Source organism: Atractosteus spatula, chromosome 20 (assembly GCF_055471065.1).
Source record: "Atractosteus spatula isolate fAtrSpa1 chromosome 20, fAtrSpa1.hap1, whole genome shotgun sequence".
In the NCBI taxonomy this organism is placed as follows: Eukaryota; Metazoa; Chordata; class Actinopteri; order Semionotiformes; family Lepisosteidae; genus Atractosteus; species Atractosteus spatula.
The window spans coordinates 12,407,566-12,431,225 of record NC_142725.1 but is presented as its reverse complement, the minus strand read 5'-3'; the positions used below and the strand labels follow the sequence as shown (position 1 = coordinate 12,431,225).

The 23,660-nt window shown below is 44.0% G+C and overlaps 1 protein-coding gene across 2 annotated transcripts in view; it reads left to right on the top strand.

Moving 5' to 3' along the window:
- LOC148817542 (uncharacterized) overlaps nt 1-23,457 on the top strand; it is a 130,234-nt gene extending 106,777 nt beyond the window's left edge. For both annotated transcript variants that reach the window (XM_088938429.1, XM_088938430.1), the window contains 20 exons: nt 1,867-1,992; nt 3,711-3,842; nt 4,411-4,539; nt 5,104-5,235; nt 5,561-5,689; nt 6,188-6,316; nt 6,707-6,835; nt 7,456-7,584; nt 9,583-9,711; nt 11,939-12,067; nt 13,035-13,163; nt 14,013-14,144; nt 14,432-14,560; nt 14,841-14,969; nt 15,567-15,695; nt 16,220-16,348; nt 17,003-17,131; nt 17,650-17,778; nt 18,114-18,242; nt 19,142-23,457. In XM_088938429.1, the coding sequence (XP_088794555.1) occupies nt 1,867-1,992; nt 3,711-3,842; nt 4,411-4,539; nt 5,104-5,235; nt 5,561-5,689; nt 6,188-6,316; nt 6,707-6,835; nt 7,456-7,584; nt 9,583-9,711; nt 11,939-12,067; nt 13,035-13,163; nt 14,013-14,144; nt 14,432-14,560; nt 14,841-14,969; nt 15,567-15,695; nt 16,220-16,348; nt 17,003-17,131; nt 17,650-17,778; nt 18,114-18,242; nt 19,142-19,218 (2,534 nt within the window). In that variant the 3' untranslated portion in view covers nt 19,219-23,457. The remainder of the gene's footprint in view (nt 1-1,866; nt 1,993-3,710; nt 3,843-4,410; nt 4,540-5,103; nt 5,236-5,560; nt 5,690-6,187; nt 6,317-6,706; nt 6,836-7,455; nt 7,585-9,582; nt 9,712-11,938; nt 12,068-13,034; nt 13,164-14,012; nt 14,145-14,431; nt 14,561-14,840; nt 14,970-15,566; nt 15,696-16,219; nt 16,349-17,002; nt 17,132-17,649; nt 17,779-18,113; nt 18,243-19,141) is intronic.
- Nucleotides 23,458-23,660: the final 203 nt, after the last annotated feature.

The window sequence follows — 23,660 nt, the reverse complement described above, 5'->3', positions numbered from 1 at the left end:
GGATGTATCCAATCAGGGGTCTTTTAAAAGCAATTGTGAGTTCCCTTTGGGAAGAGGGAGGTAAAACCGGAAATAACAGGAATATTTTTACAGAAACACTGTGCTGGCTTCTAGGGCCCCGCGCCTGGAAGCCATTAAGCGATCAGAGATGTGCATCTGTCATCAATTAGGAACAACGGGGAATGACGGGAGCTCTGTAGGCCCTTTCTTTCCTTAATTCCATCTCATTGACTTAACTTTTTTTTTGTTTTGTAATTCATATGCTTTGGGACACTTTTGGTGTGGAAGGCCTGACCCCGAGATAGGAAGGCGCAGCAGGGAAATGCTTCCCTCGCGGTGGCGGGTCGAATTCATCCATCTTCTCTTTCCCCATCTCGTGTGACTCGTGTGACTGCCCTTCACCCCCTGCCTTGCCAGCCTCACTGCTGCCTACCCTGGCGCCGCCTCTCAGACTCCGGGTCCGCGAAAGACAGCGCGTGCCAGGGGACCACTTTGGTAGGAAGAGAGAAGCTTCCTGAAATTCTGCTCTCCAGAGTTCTTGCAGTTTTAGTCGGCCTGTGCGACCCGGCTGTCTTTTCACAACTGTTCATAGTATAGCTGTGAAAGTCAGAAAACCCACAGATGGCATGGACAGCTACAGGCATCACCACAGGACAGTGACATCACTGAATCCTCCAGGAGGTGGACAGTGCATTCCTGTAAGATTCCCAGCTCCCCCTGGATTGTGTTGTGTCGCTGTCCACGCAGGTGTGTTCATCGTGATCCTGAACACATACAGTACAGTAAACGCCATAGGAAACTCCTCATTGCACCAGGTGCGGTTTTCTTAATGCAGTCGTTTGACTAGGCCAACTAACTTTAAACATACTCATATGTTTCAAACCAGACCTCCTACACATTGTATAGATATAGATATGAAACCTAACTAACATATCTATCCTGGATAGATATGAAACCTAACTGTTAAGGTCTGTTATATAATCTACTATAATCTGTTATAGTAATAATATCTATTAGTATCTTATCTATTAATGTCTAATCAGTTATACTGTAGTAATGATCTATTATTAGTTAGGTCTCAGTGCCAGTTGCCACTCAGACCCTAGAAGCATCTTTGTTAATTTCACGTGCTGCCATTAGTCAATATTCATTTACATGGATTTCCATTTTTTTCCCACTTTTGTCTTATTTTCCTATGCGTTTGTTAATGGCCAGTCTTTTACAGCTTATCTTTAAAAAAAAAAATCTCACGTTTTAAACATATTCTTTGCTTTTTAAGAAGTAGTTTCAGGAAGTTCAAAAAACGGTTTGCAGGAAAAAAAAAACAGGAAAATCTAGCCCTAAAAAATGTAATGCTTTTAGAAATTAAAATGCATCAAAAACAATGTCATTTTAACGTGAGAACCTGCTTAGAAACACTTTCAAAGTTGCAAATAAAATGTTCTACTTCATGTGCAGCTCAAAAAGAAAGTAAGTTACAGAATGTGCTGTACTTTGGAACACAATTTAGGGGACCAGGGATGCTTCTTAGTGAGTGGGGGGGGCAAATTACAAGTCTGAATATTAATGCTGCTAAAAAGTATTTTGATGGGCAGAGGGAAAATTGGGTGATACTAGATACTGTATACCCCTTCACTCACCTAGCACGGGACTAAGACTGCATTTGTTATTCCTTCCTGTTGTACTTTAATTTACTTCTTCTGAAGATAGGTGTTTCTTCGGAAACCTGTGCTACAGTGTAAACTTCATCCTGATTAACTAAAGTGCTCTGAGAAGATGCAGACCATGATGGAGGAATGATGCCCACCATGATCTTTTTCTCACTGTCACTGGTGAGCCTTGTCCTCTCCTGTGCTCGTCCGATAGAGTGTCCGGCAGGGAGCTTTGGAGAAAACTGTGCCCAGGCCTGTGACTGCTCGGGGGCTCCGTGTGACAGAGTGACTGGAGAGTGCCACTGCGCAGCTGGGAGAACTGGAGAGCGCTGTGAGGCAGGTGAGGAGCCGGCAAACTCAGAATGTGAGGGAGAGAGGGTGATGGCAGAGGTGGAGTGTTGTCATGTAGCTGCTGATTCATTTATCGTATTTGACTACTGACAAAAATACCCTCGGGCTGGTAGGCATTTGGTACTGTATATCTGTGTAAGATAAACACTGGAGTGTCTCGTCTTGTCACCTCAAAATATGAGGTTGTATGAGAGTGCAGAAGCCACCTTCCAGAATGACCAAAGAAAATTCCCAGCAGGCACTGTGCACCAACCACGGACATCATCATGTTTCCACCTTCCCACAATTCATTCTGGTATTGGAGTTTGAAGAGGGAGTCCAAACAAGAAAACGCTTTTAACTTGCTTATACAACATAGCTTGGAAATTAAGACTAGAAAACGAATTCAAAAGCGAATTCAGTGTTTCGCAGTAGAATCACTAGAATCTTGGCACAGTTTTCTCAACATGCAAGTCTAAGTGTATCTACTGAGTTACTTCAAGATCTGGGGAGAGAATGAGTTTTGTTCTGTGCGAAAAGCAGACAACACTAGGAGTCTTGGCCAAATTCACCTCGTCTGACTGATTGACGCCCTGATGTCAAAAGCATATAAAGTAAATGTGATTGACAATATATTATATTTGATCCCTTTTAAGGCAATTTGCCATCAAATATACTGTCTAAGTGCAGCAACATATTTAATGTTAAGTGGCATTTGTTGTATTCCTGTGGAAGATTGATTGCTTGCCATCAGCTGAGCTGCGCATTGCTTATTTTCCTTCTCAACTGGAAGTGTACTAATGGGTCCTAATGAGTTTCATCTGTTTCCAGCTCTGACCTAGAAGCAGGAGCAATGTGGGATCTGTAGTGGAGCTGTCAGCTCCCTTACACAGGGACTCCCCTACTGATAAGACAGAACACAATCAGAGAATAGGGAGGAAGGGGGCGGAAGAAAGAGGCTCTTCCAACTTGTTGATGTTGTCGTAATGTGAGTGGGGATTTCAGGAGCTGTCCTTAGGCGCCAGAGATCTGTCTGTCAGACTCCAGAAGAGACAGAGCCTGTGTTTTCTTTGGCTGGGTGTGGCTAAAGTGAAGACACATTACAGAATATGCAACCAAATACCCTTTCAGAGATTTCAGGATCATGTCCGAATCCCTCTCATCTTATTGAGTAGATGTGACACTGATCGGGAGAATTAGAGGAGAGCTCACCAATTAATCACTCTCAAAATGTGCCTTATAAAATAGCTTCAAATCTGTGTCAATGGACTTTTTATTGTAGGTCATTAAAAATGCTTATTAAACTCTGTTGTTCCTTTACTTTATTTCTTAGAAATGATCTAAAGAATGCAGCCTTTCAACAGCAAACTTATTTGCCTTGTTTTGCTTTGATCTTTCCAATCTTTCATGCAGATACTTTGCACTCTGTCTCTTTCATTCCTTGAACAATGATCGCTCAGTGGTTTTGGTTTTCTGTAGCTGTGAGGCTCTGTAGTTCAGGTAGTGATGGAATAACATGCCTAATCTTTTCCAACCGTATTTCCAGAAGTCTCTTTGCCAAAAGGTTAGGGAGCACCTTGGACTTCGGAGCAGGAAGTCCAGTGGCGGCACGTGTCGTCTGTAATCATTCGAAAGGAGAAGTCACCCTTGAGATCCCTGAGAGGGACAGCAGGGGAAAGAGGCAGAGCGTGACAGGGCCAGCTAACGTGTGCTTTCCACTGTGTGCAGACTGCGAGGAGGGGCGCTGGGGTGCGGGGTGCCTGCAGTCCTGTCCTACCTGTGAGAATGGAGGGACCTGTGACAGGCAGAATGGCACTTGCCTCTGCCCACCTGGGTACATTGGCACACTGTGCCAGAGTGGTACGTACCCAAGTTTTGTTGAGCAAACTCCCCAGTGCGATACTTCCTTTGTCTGCAGCTGAGAACGGGGCAAGGCAAATCCACAGCTCATCAATGCAAACCATATTACAGAATACGGACCAATTCTATAGTTTTCAGTCTGTAGGGCTCAGACGTTATAATACCTGCCACAGGCATGTCCCATTTTCTAGGTTTGTCTTTCTATATCTTGGTATTAGCTGTTCTTAGCCAAATATTTGTATGCTCCTTAAACAACTCTGAGTACACATATTTGGTTTGTCAAGAGAAAGGTCTTCGCTCTATGTTTTTAAAAGTTATAGAAACTTAATTTGTCTTAAACAGCCACGAAATGTTGCATTCTTTCAAACATGTTCTTTGATTAGGTGAAAGCATGATTCAGTGCAGTATAATCATGGGAAATGTATGGAAATGCAGTGAAAATTATGGTATCTCAATGGAAATAAAAGCAAATAACACTTACAGTAGGCGTGGGTCAATTTAAACAGACATCGATAAAGGCTGCTTATGGATGGATTGCTTAAACATCTGAATGTTTATTCATTTGTAGTGTGTCCATTGGGTCGGTATGGCCAAGGATGCCAACTGCGCTGTGTGTGTGAAAACAGTGGGCACTGCCACCCTGTCTCTGGGCGTTGCACCTGTGCCCCTGGATGGACTGGGCACAACTGCCAGAGAGGTACGGATGGCTCAGGGCTTTTCTCTCTCCTGCACTGTGAGGTCTTCTTGCCCGCGCCAAGCACCACAACACAACCTCTGCGTCTGCTCCCTGCCCCAGCAAAAAAAGTGCAGTACTCCAGAATCTTTCAGCTGTAGTATACTCAACGATCTGGAGCTGTTCTGCTTCATGACCTGGTTCTCTGTAATATTGAAAGGTTTTTGGCAGAACCGGTCAGGGGCCATGTAAGAAAAGCAGGAGTCAGAACATGTTCTCTCCAAATCAAATCAAATCAAGCCAGATCAAATTGGATTTTTAGTCCACCTGCTGATTGAAAAATAAAAACCTGATTTCTTCATGGCAGCTATTCGTTAGCAAGTGGGTTACCTTCTGCCCCAAGGACACTCTCTATCAAGCCAGAAGGTGGTCATCTCCAATCGGCATCTTCCCTCAGCCTCATTTCTGGGAATCCTGTTGCCTCAGAGCTTGACTTGCACAGCACAGGGGCGGACTGGGTGTGGATCGGGATTGGTCAGGCGCGGGAGACGGCGCTGAGCTAATGCTGGCTTGTGCTCTGCATTGCAGCCTGCGACGTGGGGCACTGGGGGGCAGACTGCGCCAGCCCCTGCGACTGCGGGGACAGCGACGGCAGCTGCGACGCGGTGACGGGGGAGTGCGTCTGCGAGGCGGGGTTCACCGGCGCGCGCTGCGATCAGAGTGCGTGGGCTGGCCGGGATCGCATTCGCCCTTCGTGTGGGGTGGCAAAACACCCCCGGCAATTTAAAGACATTCTGTTTCCCAGGTCTCCCTAGCTAACGGCTTATGCTGCACAGGCTTAGAAGAAACTTAGACCCCCTGAACATTAATATGTATGTGGCTTCTACATCTGAAAGCAGGGATTAAATTCAGATCAGGGTCTCCTTAATCAAGGCACTCATCATATTATGAGAACCAGTCTTAATTTGTCCTCTCCTCTGCACACTTCCAACTTTTTAAGAAGCTCAGCCTCTAATATTTGAATTGTCTTCATTTTGCTACCCAGAATGCACTGCAGGCTCTTTCGGCCCGGGCTGTCGCTACCAGTGCCAGTGCGACAACGGGGCGGCATGTGACCATGTGAGCGGGGCCTGCACCTGCCTGGCGGGGTGGACCGGAACATACTGCGAAAGGCGTGAGTCACCTTCTGCAGGGAATAGCCAAGGCACTGGAGCTGGAGCTTTAAAACTCTCCTTGTAGAACGTGTCTGCATTCTCACAGTGCTTTCACAACAGGGCAGTTGCCTTACTGCAAGAGAAATAATGCCACACAGTGGAGCTGAAGAAATGTGACGAGCAGTGGACAGTGCTGTTGCAGTTCAGCAGACTTCAGTAGAGTTCAACAGAATGAATCTCCAGCACAGGAGTCTCCTTTGAAAGTCACATTGGAGTCAACTGGAGGTTTTGCATTAAGCGCCTGGACTTCCATCATTGTGGTTGCTAATATTATAAGTATTTGAATTAAGTTCTTCTTTGGAGTGCATTTATTTTACATGCATTCATGTTTTCTGCATTATTATACAGTATCTACAGAATTTCAAAGTTGAATTTCCAAATTTTCCAACAAATGGCGGACTTTCTGATAAGTAAACCCTTTGCCTGTAGCTCCTACAGTCTTTTGTGTTCTCCTGCAGCCTGTCCTGAAGGGTTCTATGGTGTGGAGTGTCGGAAGAAGTGCCGCTGTCTGAACGGCGGGCGCTGTGATCACCTGAGAGGGGCGTGCCTGTGCCCTGCCGGTTGGGTTGGCCCACACTGCAACCACAGTGAGTCCAGTAGCAGGCCCTCTATGTCGCCCCTGCCTCCTCCGTAATCAACACGCAGTGAGGATGAGTGTGAACATACACTGCACACAGCAGCTGTAGGGAGTTTCAAAGGTGCATGCCTGCTATGGCAACCTTTTTGAAGGCTATTGTACAAAGATGCACAGGACTTGAGCTCCATCTTCATCTTCTAATTAAGCTGGATAACTGAAGCAAACAAGTAAGAAAGGCATTGCACCTGAATGATCCAACAGTCAGATAGCCGTCCTTTGCAAACTCAGTACACCGCATATATAAAGGACAGACACACTTTTCCTCACATTTCACATTTGTACCTCTGATCAGGGCATGTAAATCCTGTTTAATCGTATCATGTGTGTTATCTTGCTACAGCGTGCCTGCCTGGTTTTTATGGGGAGGGCTGCAACCAAACCTGTGACTGCCACAATGGTGCCAGCTGTGACCTAGTGACTGGGCAGTGCCACTGTACACCAGGCTGGACCGGGCACAACTGCCAGCAAGGTAGCGACCAACCCCACTGCATCTTGGACTGGGTGTATCTCTCCTCTGCTGGCGCGGGGCAGGCTGTGAACAGAGCTGCAGAATGAGATCCCGCTGTACTGCAGCACGGGAGGATTTTAGGAAATGTCTGCTCTGTTGGCTGCCCTGGCTTATTTTTATTCTTTTTTATTTTTATTCTGAAAGGCCATAGCTAATAAAAGTAAAAGTTATGTGCATTCTTGCTTTTATGGTTGTAAAACCAGTCACCACCTTGGAAAGATCTGTGCTGCTTCTAGCTGCTCACTGAACTCCTGGCCACCAAGACTTGACAATTTTGGAATTGTCTCCCTCTGCATGTTCTTTCTCACAGACCCTGCTTATTCAAGTTACAAGTCTCAATCCAGTGGATGCGTTCCCTGGATTGCACTGCAACCTCTTTTAGAACTTTCTGCAAGCTCCGCAAATATATCATTCCGAGTTCCGTCCGAAACCTAATCTGGTAATGAGACTAGCAGCTTGAGTCTTTGTTTTTGGCTGAAGTTACACAGAAACCATGAGAATGGAAGCTTCACTTGGCTTCTCTCAGTTTGAGATTGCAGCCATGATTCTGACCCAGTATGGGGGCTTGTTGTCCTTCCCAGCTTGTTCACCTGGTTTCCATGGAGCCGACTGCCGCCAGCGCTGCCTGTGTCAAAACGGGGGGTCATGTGACCGCGCTAGTGGCCGTTGCACGTGCCCAGACGGGTGGACGGGGCTGGCCTGCGAACTGGGTAAGTCTGAGCAAACCGAAAAACAAATGAACCAAAATGTGTGTTGCTGTTCGAATCCAGAATTCCCTTATAAAAATCTCCTGCCGTGACGTTCTGTCAGCTCCATCCAACCATCTTCAGTTGGTGCCTCTCTCCTGCTGGAGCTCCTGTATTAGTTCTAACATGCCCAGGAAGTTGTTCTCATTAGCTACAGCTCAAGGGCTCAGGCGAAACTCCCCTCTTACTCCCCTCGTAAGTGTCTCCGTCTGATGAAAATAGCTAATTATAGCACCAGAAGAAGGGAAGGTGATTGAGGTTTATCTCCTGATGGTCCTGAAAAAAGTCAAGGTTATGCTGGATATACTATATCCTGAGTTGAATGGGAAGTATTTCTTCAAGCAAAACCTATTTTTTAATTAATATTGTATTAAAATCTTTCAAACTGGTTCTTGTAAATAACTACCCTGGGAGCTTTTTTTTCTTGAAGGCTTTACTGAGGTAAAGCCATTAGCTTCATTCCACAGCAAGAGCCACTAACATTTCTGCTGAGCAAATTTGTAGTATCACACAGGACATTGCTCTGCTGTATCTAGCAACTTCATTTGCACCTACTTTAAATAATTATTTTTGAGCATCAGTTACAGATACATAGCACATTATATAATTGTATATATACTTTATAGTGTGTGTACATATGCACTATGTTCACTTGCCAGGACAGTGGATGATTATCTATACAGTATGTAAACCTAAATTCTCTTGCAGTTATTTATGTTATGCTAAATATAGATTTTCTGAAGTCTTTCTTTTTAAAAACTCTGGAATGTCTATGACATGTTATGAATCACCACATCAGCTGGTACCCAGCCTTCGCCTCGCAAATAGAAAGAGGAAGTCATTAATTCTAGGCAGACATGCCTCTAGGGACTGCTTCACTGTACCTCTTTTGAAAAATGCCTTGCCTTTGGTAAGTGTTTACCATAAGAAACAGTTACTGTACTGGAGACAATTTTAAGTTCATCTACAGTAGTTCAGTTTCCAGAGCCCTTTTGAATACCTCTCAGAGAAATCAAATACAATACTTTCAGGATAGTCATGAAGTTAACCGTGCAATGTCTCATTGTGTGCACTTCACACTAGCTTTCTTTTGCTTTTCAATAATCCTGAATTATTTTTGTTCTTTTATGGCTCCATCCCTGTGCTTTATGGTAATTTTGTCATACAGTAGTTGGTGGTTTTAATTGCTGTAGACGACATGCTCCAGTGCTGAAGCCAACACTGGAGATTTTACAATGCAATTAAGTCAGTCTTTCCCTCCATACATACTTCCTCACATTTTATTGATCCCTGTCTGCGTATTTTAAACTTTTTACAAGCTATAGCAAACCCTGGCTAAATATTTTACTGTAATGTTTGGGCAAAACTAAACACTTCATTGGTGCCAAACAGTGTTGTTCATAGATCACTGAAGAGCTGAACTAGGAGGCTTGAAAGAGAAACAGTGAACTTGTACCAGCATGGAGAGGGTGACAGAAAAAGAATCACATGAGCTGTGCAGTTTGTGTCCAGTGGATACTGAACATTTTCTGGCTTGGGGTGTAGCACTCCTGCCTCACAGTTCCTGGTTTCCGGGTTCGATTCCAACTTTCACTTGTCTGTGTGGAGTTTGCGTGTTCTGTTCCTGCCCACATGAGCTTTTGCCAAGTGAGGCAATTTCCTCCCACCTCCCAAAGATTTTGCTGGCTAGGTTAGTTCATATCTCTCAATTGTTCCTGTGTGTTTGTGTGCTTATCCTGTGATGGACTTGTGTCCCCCACTGGGAATAAGGGGCTTTCTGATTATGAGTGAATGGATCGATGATTATTTCCTCCAGGCTCTTAAAATGCCAAACCTGTGTATATGCAAACTATCATCCACCTGTCCAAAAGGTCAAGTCCTGTTTTTTCATGTTTCATACTATTGTTTTGCCTCTTTCAGCCTCTCTGTCTCTGTCCCTGTCTCTCTCTCCCCTGCCTGCAGAGTGCGCCCCAGGCCGGTTTGGAGCAGACTGCCGGCACAGCTGTGAGTGCGAGAACGGGGGCCGGTGTGACCGTCAGACTGGACAGTGCACCTGTCTCCCGGGTTGGATTGGGGACAAGTGTCAGACAGGTGAGAGCGATGACCTGGGCTGGACAGCTTTCTGAACTCTCGTGACCTGTGCTCAGGAATAAACCCATAAGTCTGTACAGCCCAAATCATTTTCAGCAATGACAGACAGGTTCCTTATATTAGTACAGATGTCATAATTAAGAGATTCATCTGATAGAAGAATTAAGAGATTCAAGTGGATAGATGATTAATCAAGTTGGCAACTGATCAGATACAGTATTGTTTTTTTGAAAGCAGCCAACACAAGGCAGAATTCATTGCCGCTTTTTGCAAAGCAGATCATGTTATTTACAGATCAAAGACTAACTGGAAGGTCATGAGATGTTGAACTGGAATGTCAGCAGTAGTTTTTTTTGTTTGTAAATTAGACATCAGAACAATCCAATATTCATTGACAGAGCTCAAAACATTACTTTGGGCATACATAAAGCCAAATTCAAAAATGTTCTTTGATCTCCACGGTCTTGCAGCTTCACATCAGGAAAGCTTTGCAAAATCCTTCAATTGACAACCTTCTCAGATGGTATTATAAAACTGAATATCATTTTACACACCGCCTGACAGGCATTATAGAATTTTTTTAACACAGCATTAAAGTTGAGTGGGAATGTTAAAAATAGTGAGAACTGCTATGTATATACAGTATATACAATACAATTCTTGCTCCTTGGTAAATTCAGCTCAGAACTTTATAGTTCTAAGTGCACTTCACTTGATGTACTGTACTTGCAGATCAGTGAGTATCTTTATCAACGCAGTAGTAGTGAACTCAGAGTCTCTGAATGAGAATTATTAGTCGTTTGGCTGCTCTGGTTAAGTAAAGTATCAAAAATCATACAAAGGACCCTAACTGGAACTTTGTCTGTATGTGGTTGTCTGTATGAGATTAGAAGATGGAGTTCAGAATTGGATTTTATTACTCAAAGAATCAACAAATGAATTATGCCTCTAAAATCTTAAGATAAAAAGTTGTAGCTGCACTAGTATGTGTGGTATTTCCGGTGCCAGTGTAGTGTACTATGAAGAGGCAGTCTTGGCACGACCCTGCGGTGGAAGAGCGAGACAACAGTGCTCTTTAAACAAGCACTTCAGTGTACAGTACACTGTAACTCCAGTAATCCCAGTCTTGCTCTCCCAATCCCTTTTTGATTGCTAAGTGCCGAAACACGGGTGTATTTGTGGAACTGAGGGCCATTGTAGTTTCTCTATAAGTGACCCTATTAATCGTGCCTCAGTTTAGGACAGGGGGGCTGAGGTCTCAAGTTGGGGGCAAGTCAGTGATGGGATATAATGCTTTCGGAGACAGGCTGAAGTGTAGCTTTGGAACCATCATCTCTGGAACAGACCCTGACATTTGTAAGGTGTTTATGACGCTACTGCTCAGGGTCGGGTTGCACTTGGAATGCAGCGTTTGAGGTCATTCATGCAGTTTCACAGCACACATACATCTTCATTAGGGTGCGAGAGTGCCGGACCTGTACACTTTAGTGCAGTGTGAATCTGACACACAACAATGCATTGGAGAGGCCCCAGCAGAGACATGGGTGGAAGGTCTGTATGGATGATATTTAAGACATCCCCTTCGTAGCTTGACAGTCTGTTATGTAGCTTCAAGCAGTGAACGAATGTAGCCAATGCCAGACCTGCCGGCAGTTAGACTAGGTAAAACTGCAGGGGATTGTGGTTGTTTTTATTGCAATTAAGGACATCATCGCAAAATTTAATTTCAGAATTCTTCCACCGAACACATACTCGTGTCTCTGGATTTTTTTTAAATGAGGAGTTTTACATTTTTGGAACACTCATTTGACATTTTCCACAATGTGAGCTTTTTTGTGGTGTTCATATTTGGAAGACATTAAGCACATTGCCTGTTAAGAAGCAGTTTATGTGCAATTGCATGGTAATTACTGGCACTTACTGTAAAAAGTTCTGCTTTTCACATGACTGAGCTATTGTCTCTTCTCCCCTGCGCATTTGGAAATCAAAATGCCCCGACACCACACTGAAAACAGCACAGAATCAATATCAAATGTCGGCCCCCTGTAGCCATGTTGAAATGGGAAACGCAATTTCTCCTTTTTTCACGCAGATGAGAGGAATTAACTCTCTGTAATGTAACTGGCATGGTTACCCCAGGTCAAGCTTTGAGCCGTGACCCTGTTGTCTGTGCCTGTGTGTCCCTCTGCTCTGTGGATGCTGTGTTGCTGTGCGGCCCGGCCTTCAGGATGTGCGCTGGGCCTGTTTGGGGCCGGCTGTGAGGAGCACTGTGACTGCGCACATGGGGCCCCCTGCCACCACATCACTGGAGCCTGCTGGTGTCCCGGGGGCTGGAGGGGTCCGCACTGTGAGAGAGGTCAGTACCAGCCCACGCTCACTGCCCTGCGTATCTCCACTCGTGTTTGAGGAACAGTCTTAGAGAGATGTTATGAAGCACAGGTACTGTAACTGTGACATACTGTAACCAACAAAACAAAAATCTGAGTGAAGGCTGATTTCATCAGACTATCAGTCTTGAGCTAAACCACTGTGGGGTTTTCCACAGTATTTAATAGAAATCAGCTTGTGCACAATACAACATCTTCTCCACATGAACAGAAACACCCGTGTTAAACTGTTTGAAGAACTTCAAAACCGAGGAAGAAAGTATCATTATAGGCCTGTTCTTTTCATTCCACTAGAATTTTGGCCACACTTTTATAATTTACTAGATATATTTATTAAGTAGGACAGTCACATTAGTTAAACTCATTCTAAAAAGGAAATACTAAACCTCTAGCCATGCCACTATGCCAGCAACGGTGTAACTTACTGCAGTACTCATAATGCAAACTATATGATATAGCGATATACAGTGGTTGAGAATGCCAAATATATTGTAAGTCATGCACAAAATTATTCCCAAGAAGCTATTATGTTCCTCAAAGAATGTTTTATGAGTCTTACTTGTGCAAGATCAGTGAGACGTGAATAGCCATTTCTGCAGCTGTCACCCTAAACGTCACAAGTGTGTACTCTGGCGCCCTCTACTGGTTGTACGGCCAGTTAATTTTATACCGAGGCACTAAAATGTGTAAATCCATAATAAGTAAAGGCATTATTACTGAATTACCACATTTATGAATGAGAATAATCTACCGTTTTCTAAAACTGTCATTAATCATCAGTTGGCACTAATTTAGTCATTCTCTTGATACATTCCAAGTTTCTAATCATTTCTGAGTTGCAATACCTACTATAAAACTTTGCAGGTCTTATTTATAAAATGTGTGCTATTGCCTTTTATGCTGTACCTGTCTAACCCAGTCCATGGCTCTTTGCAGCCTGCTTACCTGGTACTTATGGAGAGAACTGTGCCCAGCGGTGTTCCTGTCCCCATGGGACCTCCTGTAACCATGTGACTGGCGAGTGTGGGTGTCCTCCAGGCTTCACTGGGAACGGCTGCGAGCGGAGTAAGAGAAATGTTTAACTCACTTGGCGGGGAGCCAAAAGCTTCATCACAGACAGAGAGGGAAACATTTTCGGACTGTTGAGGGTGGCATAGTGGTGTGGAGCAGGTCCTCCTGTTTCACATTTCTTGGGCCCTGATTTATATTGCAGAATGGGGTTTGAATGTACTATTCTGGCTGATGTGAGGATTTAGCAGCTGCTCCAATTCCCTGCTACCTTGCAAAGGTTAAGCAACGTCTCTATATTGGCCCTGTGTGTGTGTGTATGTGTGTGTCCCTGCCTGCCCTGTGATGCACTGGCATCACTTTTAGGGTGCAGTCCACCTTTGTGCCTTCTGCTTGCGATAGGCTGCCAAGTTCCCCATGAATAATCATCTCTCTGGTGGTGAATGAACAGACTGGTAAAGAGTGGTGAAAAGAGGTAACTTTTTAAAAACAGCATTGTACAGTATGTATATAAGGACCCATATCCAGCATTTTTGTTGTCCTGTGTCAGCTAAACTGAACCAAGTCAGTCCCTGACTTGAACACTGTCTGAAGCGGTTTGCATGGTAGTAGTCTGAGACTTTTAAGGAACACGTAATACTGTAGGTTTATTCCATGCTGAAAAAAAGAAGAAAGAAAACACAACGTTTCGGTCGTGGAGCCTTCTTCAGATGTGAGCTCACACCTGCTCACACCTGAAGAAGGCTCCACGGCCGAAACGTTGTGTTTTCTTTCTTCTTTTTTTCAGCATGAAATAAACCTATTACTTGTTCCTTTGCAGCCTACGCATGCTGACGCAGCTCCCCACCTGTCTGAGACTTTTATTCTACTTTATTAACACTTCTCTTTTCTCTTCCCACCTCCCAGCTTGCCTGCCTGGTACCTACGGCCACAACTGCAACCAGGTGTGTCAGTGTTCTGGAGCAAATCAGCTTTGTCACCCTGTGACCGGAGCCTGCTCCTGCGCGCCAGGCTACCATGGCAAAGACTGCCAGCTAGGTGAGCCCCCCTGCTGGTCACGTGGCTGAAAATCCCACCTGCAATAATAGCTCTTGATTTTGTTTTGTCTCCGACGCTTAGAAAGTGATATGCATTCATACCCACACAGGGGGTATTCTTTGGAAATATTTACAGCAATGTCTAGACCTGTTGCATTTACATTTAACACATAATTCGAACAGAATCCGCTGTGAGAAAGGTATATACTCGGCGGCATAAAAACCTAAGAAATGCTATGCGATCCAGTGCTTGTTCTCGAAGACGCAGACTCTGTTTTCGATGCCTAGAATGCCCAGAAGGCTGGTATGGCCCTGACTGTGAGCAGCAGTGCCAGTGCCTGAATGGCGGAGTCTGCCAGACCACTACAGGGTCCTGTGAATGCCCACCGGGCTACATCGGAGCCGACTGCAACACCAGTGAGTCTGCCTGCAATTCCATGAGCATGAGCATTTTATTTCCATTTTAATGTAGATTTACTGTATATTAGACAACATTACTGTAAAGCGTAATGCATTGTAATAATATAATATAGTATTTGATTTGCATAATTATCATGCTGTGATACATTCTGAATTGAGGTTTGGTGTAGTTAATGTCCAATTTTTGGATTGCCTCGGATTCCCCTGTTATTTTAGTCCTCAAGAGGGGAACTGAAGCTACAGTACAGTAAGCCTTGTCGTTTCTTGCTGCTCCCAGCATGCCCGGCTGGGCGCTACGGTCAGGACTGCGCCCGGGTGGCGTTCTGTGGCAACGGGGGGAAGTGTGATCCTGTGACAGGAAGCTGCGTGTGTGCTGCTGGGTGGAAGGGAGAGCACTGCGAGGAAGGTCAGTTCAGCGTGTCAGAGAGGCTGTCTCGGGCGGAGCTTTAAAAAGCCAACTCTGACCCCTTTGCGTTCTCCCTCTCAGATTGTCTCGCCTTTATCCATCTTCCAAAGTTCTTTCTCCCCATCCCTTCGTCTTTTTCGATTTGAATGCAGTTTATTTCAATATTCACTATTATTCATGTGGATTTTCTACAGGTGCACTGGTTCCTCCCCAGTTTCCATAAGCATGTTGGCCTCATTAATCAAATCTGTTCATTGTCCTCATGTGCTGTGCGTGCCCTGCAGTGTCCTGTCTAGGGTGCAGTCCCTTCTGATACTTTCCTGGTTCCTGGTTGCTGTGGCACTTGTAACAAAGGCTTTTTAATAGTGCTTGGATGGATGAATTCACTTTGGATTATGTTTTTTTCTCTTTGTAAAACCATTTTAGACTAGATCGTTTACTGTAAAACTATGGTTCTGAATGGTGTGAACTGAAATGAGTGCTTGTCAACCACCCGAGCCTGTGTGCCATACTGTGTATGTGTGTGTGTGCTCACACTATTGCTGGTGTGTGGTTGGAGCGTCACAGGGGTAGCAATACTCTGTTGTTCCCCGGCAGGCTGTGAGCAAGGCTGGTTTGGAGAGGGCTGTTTACAGGTCTGTGACTGCAGGAACGGGGGGCTGTGTGACACCCTCTCTGGGGTCTGCACCTGTGCTCTGGGCTGGACTGGTCCACACTGCGAATCAGGTGAGTCCCGCACACATTTCTAAAGAAGGTCTTCATTATATGGCATTAACTGTGGCAATACTGAATGAAGAAGTCAGAATGAAACCAGGGTTAATTCCACTCTGAAAAGCAGAAAAAAAAAACAATGCTTTGCCTGTGAAGCCTTCTTCCGGTGTGAGTGCAACTCTGTCTAAAGGAATTTATATCCTTCCTTGCAGTCGACACACACTGACACAGATGCCCGCTCGACCAAAAGACATCCAGTAATGTGTGCACTTTTATGAACGTTAAAAATTCAGGCTTTAATACCTGAAGTATATTATTCCCTGTTTTTAATTGTAATTTTCAGATAACATTCCTGTTATCTGTAATGCCTTTATTTGGGTATCTTAGAATTTCTGCATCCATCCTGAAGATGTCAAATACCTCCTTAACCTCCTTCCTTCCTCGTTGTGGATGTGTGCACCAGATCATCTTGTGAACCTGTTTTAGAGTTCTTATCGGCTTCTGCCCTGCCTGCCCCATTTCCTGTGCTTGTCTGATAGCGTGCCCCATGGGGAAGTACGGAGCCAACTGCCAGCAGGACTGCCTGTGTCAGAACAATGGCACATGTGACAGAGTGACGGGCAGCTGCCAGTGTCAGCCAGGCTACTACGGGCATGTGTGTGAGCACGGTAAGAGGCAGCTCTGGGCCATTACTAGTACCTAGGAAAGCACCTGCAGAGCACCTGTCTATGGAAAAGACTCACTCAGACGGAGGCCTCCAGAGCTAACAGACTCAAGACAAAATCAAAATATGATGATGATCCTGTCAAGTCAGAAAATAAACAGTGTAATTAATATTTTTGTTAGGGTTCATTATTTATTTTTAGATTGTAATGCAAAAGTACAATCTTTCAGTAAATTTTAGGGCTCTATAAAGTTCAGGCTTGACGTGACCTGGATTAAGGATGTGTCTCTTCTATAAACAGCACTAATCTCTCTGTGGGTTGCTGCAGAGCTTGTGCTAAGACATAAGAAGATAAAAGCCTATCTTGCTCTTCCTGATTCTCCCCATCGGGCTATAGTAGTCTCTGCTTTGAGTTAAGACATAAAGAAACATCAATTCCTCCTGAGTGGGTGGGTATATAATGGGTCAAAGTGGTGATTCTAGTTTGTTTAAAAAGTTGGTATACCTGTGGTATAGGTCTGTTGATGTGAAATTGATGAGCACCTTTATAATTCAGAAATTAGGGAATCCCTTCTGTGAAAGTCAGTGTAGACAGAGCAGGAGAAGAATTCATAGACTTGGAGATTAGGGCTCTACATTCAGCTGTGTATCCCTCCAGCCTGTCCTCCTGGTTACTACGGCGATCGCTGCCAGCAGAGCTGTGACTGCAGACATGGAGCTTCCTGTCACCCTGTCACTGGACACTGCCTGTGTCCCCGTGGTTACCACGGCGATCTCTGTGAGAAAGGTGAGGCAACAGTTCTGCATTTTAAAATGGCAAAATAACCCCTTCACAGTCCTGAACACAGGATTAGCTTGTATTTCAACCATACTTTGTGTTCCTACCTGCTTCTACAAAGAATAAACATACAGTACAAGCATTAAACCATAAAGATTGCAAGAAAAATTCAATGAGAACAAACAGACTTTACTACAGAGGTAAACTGAAGTTCTTCTTTAATTGTAACCTGGAATTGGACCTCATTACTTATGATAAGTACGATTTACCAGGATGTGTAACAGAAGAGCAGAATCCTTTGTCACACAGAGTGGTATACTGATAAAGGCACAGAAAGGAATGTAGAGCTTTAATAGGAACAGTACAAGAATGTTATAACTCAAGGAATCGTATTAAACAAAATGCAAAGTGGAATAAAGGTGTTGCTGCAAAGCTAAATGAAGAAAAGATTCGCAACATTACGTGTGGAAGAGATCATAGCCAACTCTCCCTGTCTTCCACCCTCTCCCTCTCGCTCTCCCTCTCAGTGTGCGATCAGGGGTGGTTTGGCGACAGCTGTCAGCAGGCATGTGACTGTGAAGGCGACTCTCCCTGTGACCCAGTGAGTGGGCAGTGCCTGTGCCCCCCAGGGAAGACTGGAGCCAAGTGTGACATAGGTACGGAGCGGGCATGAAGACATGAGCCTCTTTATTTAAAAAAATATCGTAGGCTTGCCAGAAGACATTATTAAAGACCCTAACTGTACACCTATTAATTTTACTTAGCAATAAATGAAACGGCCTGTTGACGTCATTTTACACTGTTTAAAATAGCAGAAAGAAGTTGTGGCAAGCTGTGAAGCTCTGAAGCTTGAGTCTTCCATTCTCTTGGCACTGAATATCTCCTCTCTGCACGCTGGCACAGCTCTTGCTTTCTGGCGCAGACAAATGCCGTGCGGGCCTTAACTGTCGGCGTGCTTGCTCACTTGTTGCCTCTCTCCCTGTCCCCTCAGACTGCAGAGCCAACCGCTTCGGCCCCAACTGCACCGAGGCCTGCGAGTGCAGGAACAGCGGCCAGTGCAATCCGCGCAGTGGCCACTGCACCTGTCTGCACGGCTGGATCGGGCTCGCCTGCCAGGAAGGTATCCGCCCCATTCCTGCTCCTCACACACCTGCTCTCTCCTGACCCCAAGGGCAGCTCTGCGTTTCAAGCTGCAGGAGAGTTGCAAGTAGTATTTCTGTCAAATGCCTTTCAAGGTTCTGGATTAAATGGTTAAAATACTAAAGTTCTCAAAATAGAAGCTGGGTTTCTTACAGGTTGTTCAGCAGAAACGAACCTAGTACTGTATCATCAATTCAGTTCCACTTTTTTTACTTTAAATTTCTTAATATACAGTAGGATAAAACGGTCCCTATCCTTTCTCTGCACGCAAAAAGATATGCTGTAAGTGTCTGTGCCTTAATATATAATGAGCTGCAAAGGAGAATCTGTTTATTATCAGTTCACGAGGAATGACAGCAGCCGAAAGCTTGGGAGAAATTAGAATCGTTTATTGTGATGTGGAGATTTGGCGTAACCCGCTTGGCTGAGGGCCAACCTCCCGGCCGTCGGACGGGGAGGATAGGACCCCCATGCGACCAATGGGGTAGCTGCAAAGGTGGAGAGGGGGTGGAGGAGGGATGCAGAAAATGAACGAGGAAGAGGAGAGAGTGACGTTTGATATTTATGGAGACCGGTTGCTTACGTCAGAATTAGTGAGAATTGCAGCAGCTGTGTCGAATGAGCGCGGCTGCCTTCATTCCTCCCGAACTTTCATTAAAAACTCCATTAGAAGTTTAGCTCGTGCTCTTTTCCAGGATGACTTACATACAGTAGGTTGAAAAAAAAAAATTAATGCAAAACTGATACAATACTAATACGTTATCTGTCAGTGCAATAATAATAAAACTGTATAGCTGGAATGTGCATGAAGAATATAATACAGGAAAAAGCAGTCATTTATAGGTTTAAAATATTTTGGATCTTTGGTTGTGTCCCCAGGGGGTCCTCCCCAGCCACCTCACCACTCCCCCAGGATAAGAAGAGAGCATCGTGCCCGTCTGGAGACATCTGTGTAGGATCCCGGCCACCTTGTTGCCCCCAGCACCTCCCCCCGCCCCCAGAGTCCCCAGCTCCTGCATCTACTGTGCAAACAAGAGAGATAGCACTGCCATGGCCCAACACAAGGGCCAAAATGCACATTACTGGCCTCTGAGTTCACTGGCGGGAGGTTTTGTAATCCGTAACAGACTGGCATGCTATGGACCTACAGGAACTGGAATTTCAGCAATCTCGAAAGGGAACCAAGTCACCTTCTTGGAGAAACAGGAGAGGCTCTCAAATGTCTTTATGGATTATTTTTGTCTGCGAGGATTTCTGCTAATGGGGGCATCAGCATTCTTTCCTCATTTTAAGTCTGGCCATACAGTAACCTACAGGAAGGAGATGTTTTGGGCTGGGTTGAGGATGTCTCCACTGAGCTGCCCAGTCCCTGCCTCAGCAGTTCATGAGCTAAGACACGATGCACGATTCTCCAAGTCAGTGGGATTGTATGGCAGGAGAAAGAAGGTGGACTGGACAGTGGTTAATGAACCAGGAAGCATGAACTCTAAAGCTTTCACATTTGGAAAATGAAAATAAGCTTTTTTGATAAATGGCATTTAAGGATGCAAATGTAAATTTGAAAAAATAATTGAAATACGTCAACTTAGAGTACACATAATGTAAAAAACCCCAGCCATAAGAGGTTAAACTAAGCCAAAACAATCTCAATGCATTGGAATAATTGTCTTAGATGAATGCAGCAGTCAACCTACTGTGCATTGTACCTCAGACACTGAAGACCTCATCCAGTGTAAAATTTGTGCATGTGGTTGTGTGTATGTGTGTTCTATACTCCAGAGACTGTGCTGTGCATTCTAGCTTGTCTTCTCACTGTACTCCTCCAGGTGCCAGTCCTTGATAAATGAGCCCACAGTATAAATTACAGCCATTACGCGGCCCAGCCCTGGGAAATAATCCGGTCTGTGCTGGATGTACTGTAGCCACACAGAGCAGAGCATCACTGTTTCCTTGCTGAAGAGGATGCACTCTGTGGGGACTTTGGACATACAGTACAGCCAAGGGTGCTATTAGAATCAACTACAATTAGAGAGCTGTTTGGACATAGGGTGAATTGCTGATGTTATTTGCTGAGAACCACTGTTAGGGTGGTTTTGGCCCGGGAGAATAACAGCTGTGTATTTCAATACAGTTTGGATATTTGTGACAGATCGGCTTTCATTACAGTGTCATCAGCCTTGCACCTCCTTGATATAATTGACAACAGGTGCTGGGGAAATGGCTTCAGCTGTAGTTGGTCAACAAATTTCTTGTTGCACAAAGAGTCCCACAGTGTCTGGTAGTAGTCAGAAGGATGGGTCTCTTTCAGATGTATTTGTGGTATGGTTTTATCACTCTTTGTTTTCATGTTGTGTTGTTTAGATGGCTAAGAGACCATCATTTTATTTTGTTGCAGTCCTTCATGTTCATAGTAGCTGATAGTAGCTGAATTATGGTATATTGTATGTATGTATTTATGTATGAATGTATGTACAAAAATTACATTTAAAATCTTAAATCGCAAACTTAAAGGCAATGCAAGATTAGGCAGTAGGGGAGATAAGGTTCCCTGTTTAGATTTGACTCTTTGATCATATTTGAAAAAAAATTAAGACCAAAGACTGCGGGAGTTTTTTTTGTAGATGGTTTTCAGCTTCAATTGTCACATATTGGCCTAGAATCAGTGGAGCAGTGGGGACTAGTGAAGAAATGCAGACAGGATGCAACAAACTGCAGTTGCATTTTTCTGCGACACTGTGGGAGAGGGATACAGGAGATCCTCATGTGCTCGGCTTGCGCTCGCAGGACATCTTTGCTTGCAGGACCTACTCGACAGAGATAAAGGAGCAGGGACGCGCAACAGTGTTTATCGGCTCTCCCGCTGGCTGTGTGCGCCGCTGTTCGCGGAACTCGTGGCAGCCGTTCAAACGAAACGGGTCTCCTCTTTCCTGCCGGCGGTTTGTGTTCCCCAGCCGCTGCTGAAAAAGAAAGTGACACTGCGCTGCGCAGCGCTTCAATCTGTGGTCTGAGATGAAGTGTTGCCGTTGTTTCTTGCTGTTAATTCAGTGAGATTCTCAGTATTCTTTATTATTTATCTACAGATTTTCATCACTGCTTTAAATCAACAGCAGAGAGGCTCTGAAACTCTGATATGTGTTAGTATCTTCAGAAGGCTTGTGCATACAGTCCAGTATACTGTGGTGTTATTTTGCTGTATAAACAGTGGCTGCCTTTTTATAGTGATGAAAGCATGAGTGTTTGGAAAAACCTATCCCTGTACTTAATTACCCATGCTTTCTTTAAGGGCTTGCTTTGTACATTGGCATGGAGGTTTCTGAGACTTGACGTGGTCTGTATATGAAGTGACTGCTTGTATTCTGAAAAAGTGGTGCTATAACATTTTGTTTTACTGTAGCTTTTTGTAGTGTGGCAGAAGACAATGCGGTGTCATTGCAGAACAATGGATAAGTGTGGGAGTTTGTAAATGCATTTTTATGGGGTTTTTTTTACTCAATTTGTATATTAATTACCTTTATCCAGTTTTTACAAAGTATTATACTATGTTATGTAAAAAAGATCAGATGTATGGATTTGCTTATTTCATTGTAAGCATGCATAATAGTCATAAAGAATTTATAATTGCATAACCAGGGCACTGTTGTATTGCACATGCCATTGAAAGGCTTGATATTTTATTTAGTATATCCAGAGGTAATACAAGGCTCTTTCATTAGGTTTGTGCCACACTGCAAAGCTTCAAAGACACTTGCAGGATCTGTGTCTTGGTTTGCCGAGTTCAGTGACCTTCACCCATGTCTCTGTATGGTGGAAGCACTGTGTCTGATTAGTGTTAGAAGTCAGAGGCAAGACATCTTGCAAAGCAGGTAATGTAGTTAACAAATACTGTGAGATGCTTCATCCACTCGTGCTGTAGGATGGCAGTACCTCTAACAATGTTTTTTGCCAAGGCTGAACACTGTTTTGATCTGATGCAAAATAGTTATGAAGTTGTGATTAATGTCAAGGGGACAAGGAATGGCAGTCATAATAGGAATTGCTTATCTCAGATTGGAGTAATTTACTATTAATGTCATATTTACATGACTCCAGTAGACATCCTACAGCTGATATTTTTCAGATTCTCCCTTAATGTGATGCTGCTTTTATCTTGATTGCCATGCAGAAACATATTAATCACCTTACCCAGCTGAATTTGCTATAAATTACGTGCTGCATCTGTGATCATCCCTCAGTGAGCAACTTTAACCTGTCAGTGAGATATGATAAGAAATGGTGTGAATCATTAAGTGCTGATTTATATTTCAAAGTCTACAGAAGAACAAGAAGTGACAGAAAACTGAAAAATTGATTACAGGGGGAGTTACGGCCTGTTTTGTGTATTTTTTGGAAAATGCTAGAAGTCACAATGACAAAGGAAACAACCGGTATCAGAAAACTCTCTGGTACAAGGCAAATACATTATTTTTTAAGCAGGTGCCTGCAATCTCTTGATGAAACAATTCTTGTAAGATTATTCTTGTTTAAAAAATAACCCTACACAGGCTAGCATGGCCTAATTTTTTATTAGGCTCAGTGAAGGACATTCACAGGTGTGGAAATTGAAGTAAAAGAAACCAGTGAGTTTTAACAATGAACATTTTTTACAGTGTTATTTAAACAGGAATTAGCTCTAGGTTAATGAAGAGTGCAAAAAATATACAAATACAAATAATGGCTACTGGTTTGACATTGTGATTGTGATGCTGGTGAATATGACCTACGGTACTCTCGGTCTGTCATGTTAAAATGCAGGTTCACATGGGGAGCTGTGTCTTGGCTGCAAAGCAACAAATAAAGGTTCATTCTACGCAGAAAAGTAGAAAGACGAAAACAACATTTCAGCTGCTAATCCTTCAGAGGTGTGTACTGTACAACCTGACGTTCCTCACACCTATAGAATGGAAAAACAGCTGAAAAGTTTAGTTTTTTTTCTTTCTTTTTTCTAATCATGTTAAAATGGAGCAGCATGAAGGCCTGATTCCATCAAATCACCCTTCATGCCCAGAGCCCACCCCCCAATACTCTTCTGGGGAAAAATCCAAACATGTATGTTGACAGGCACTAAGCTACAAAGGGTCTGTTATTTTTGTTACCAAAAACCACAAAAATATTTTTAAAGTTAATTATTTTGCAATAAAAAGGTCACATTTTAGAAAGCATGAGGTGGATTTCTTTTGTGTTTTGAAATACTCTGTTACTCTGGACAGTGAACAAAATAAAGCAGCTTTGAAGGGCTGGAATTAACAGTTTGGTGCGTGACCTTTAAGCACTGTAGCAATCAGAGCAGGATCTGCATAATCAGCCTTTACAGGAAGCAACCTTCCAGGCTCCTAGATGCATGGCTAGCTGTACAGTTTCA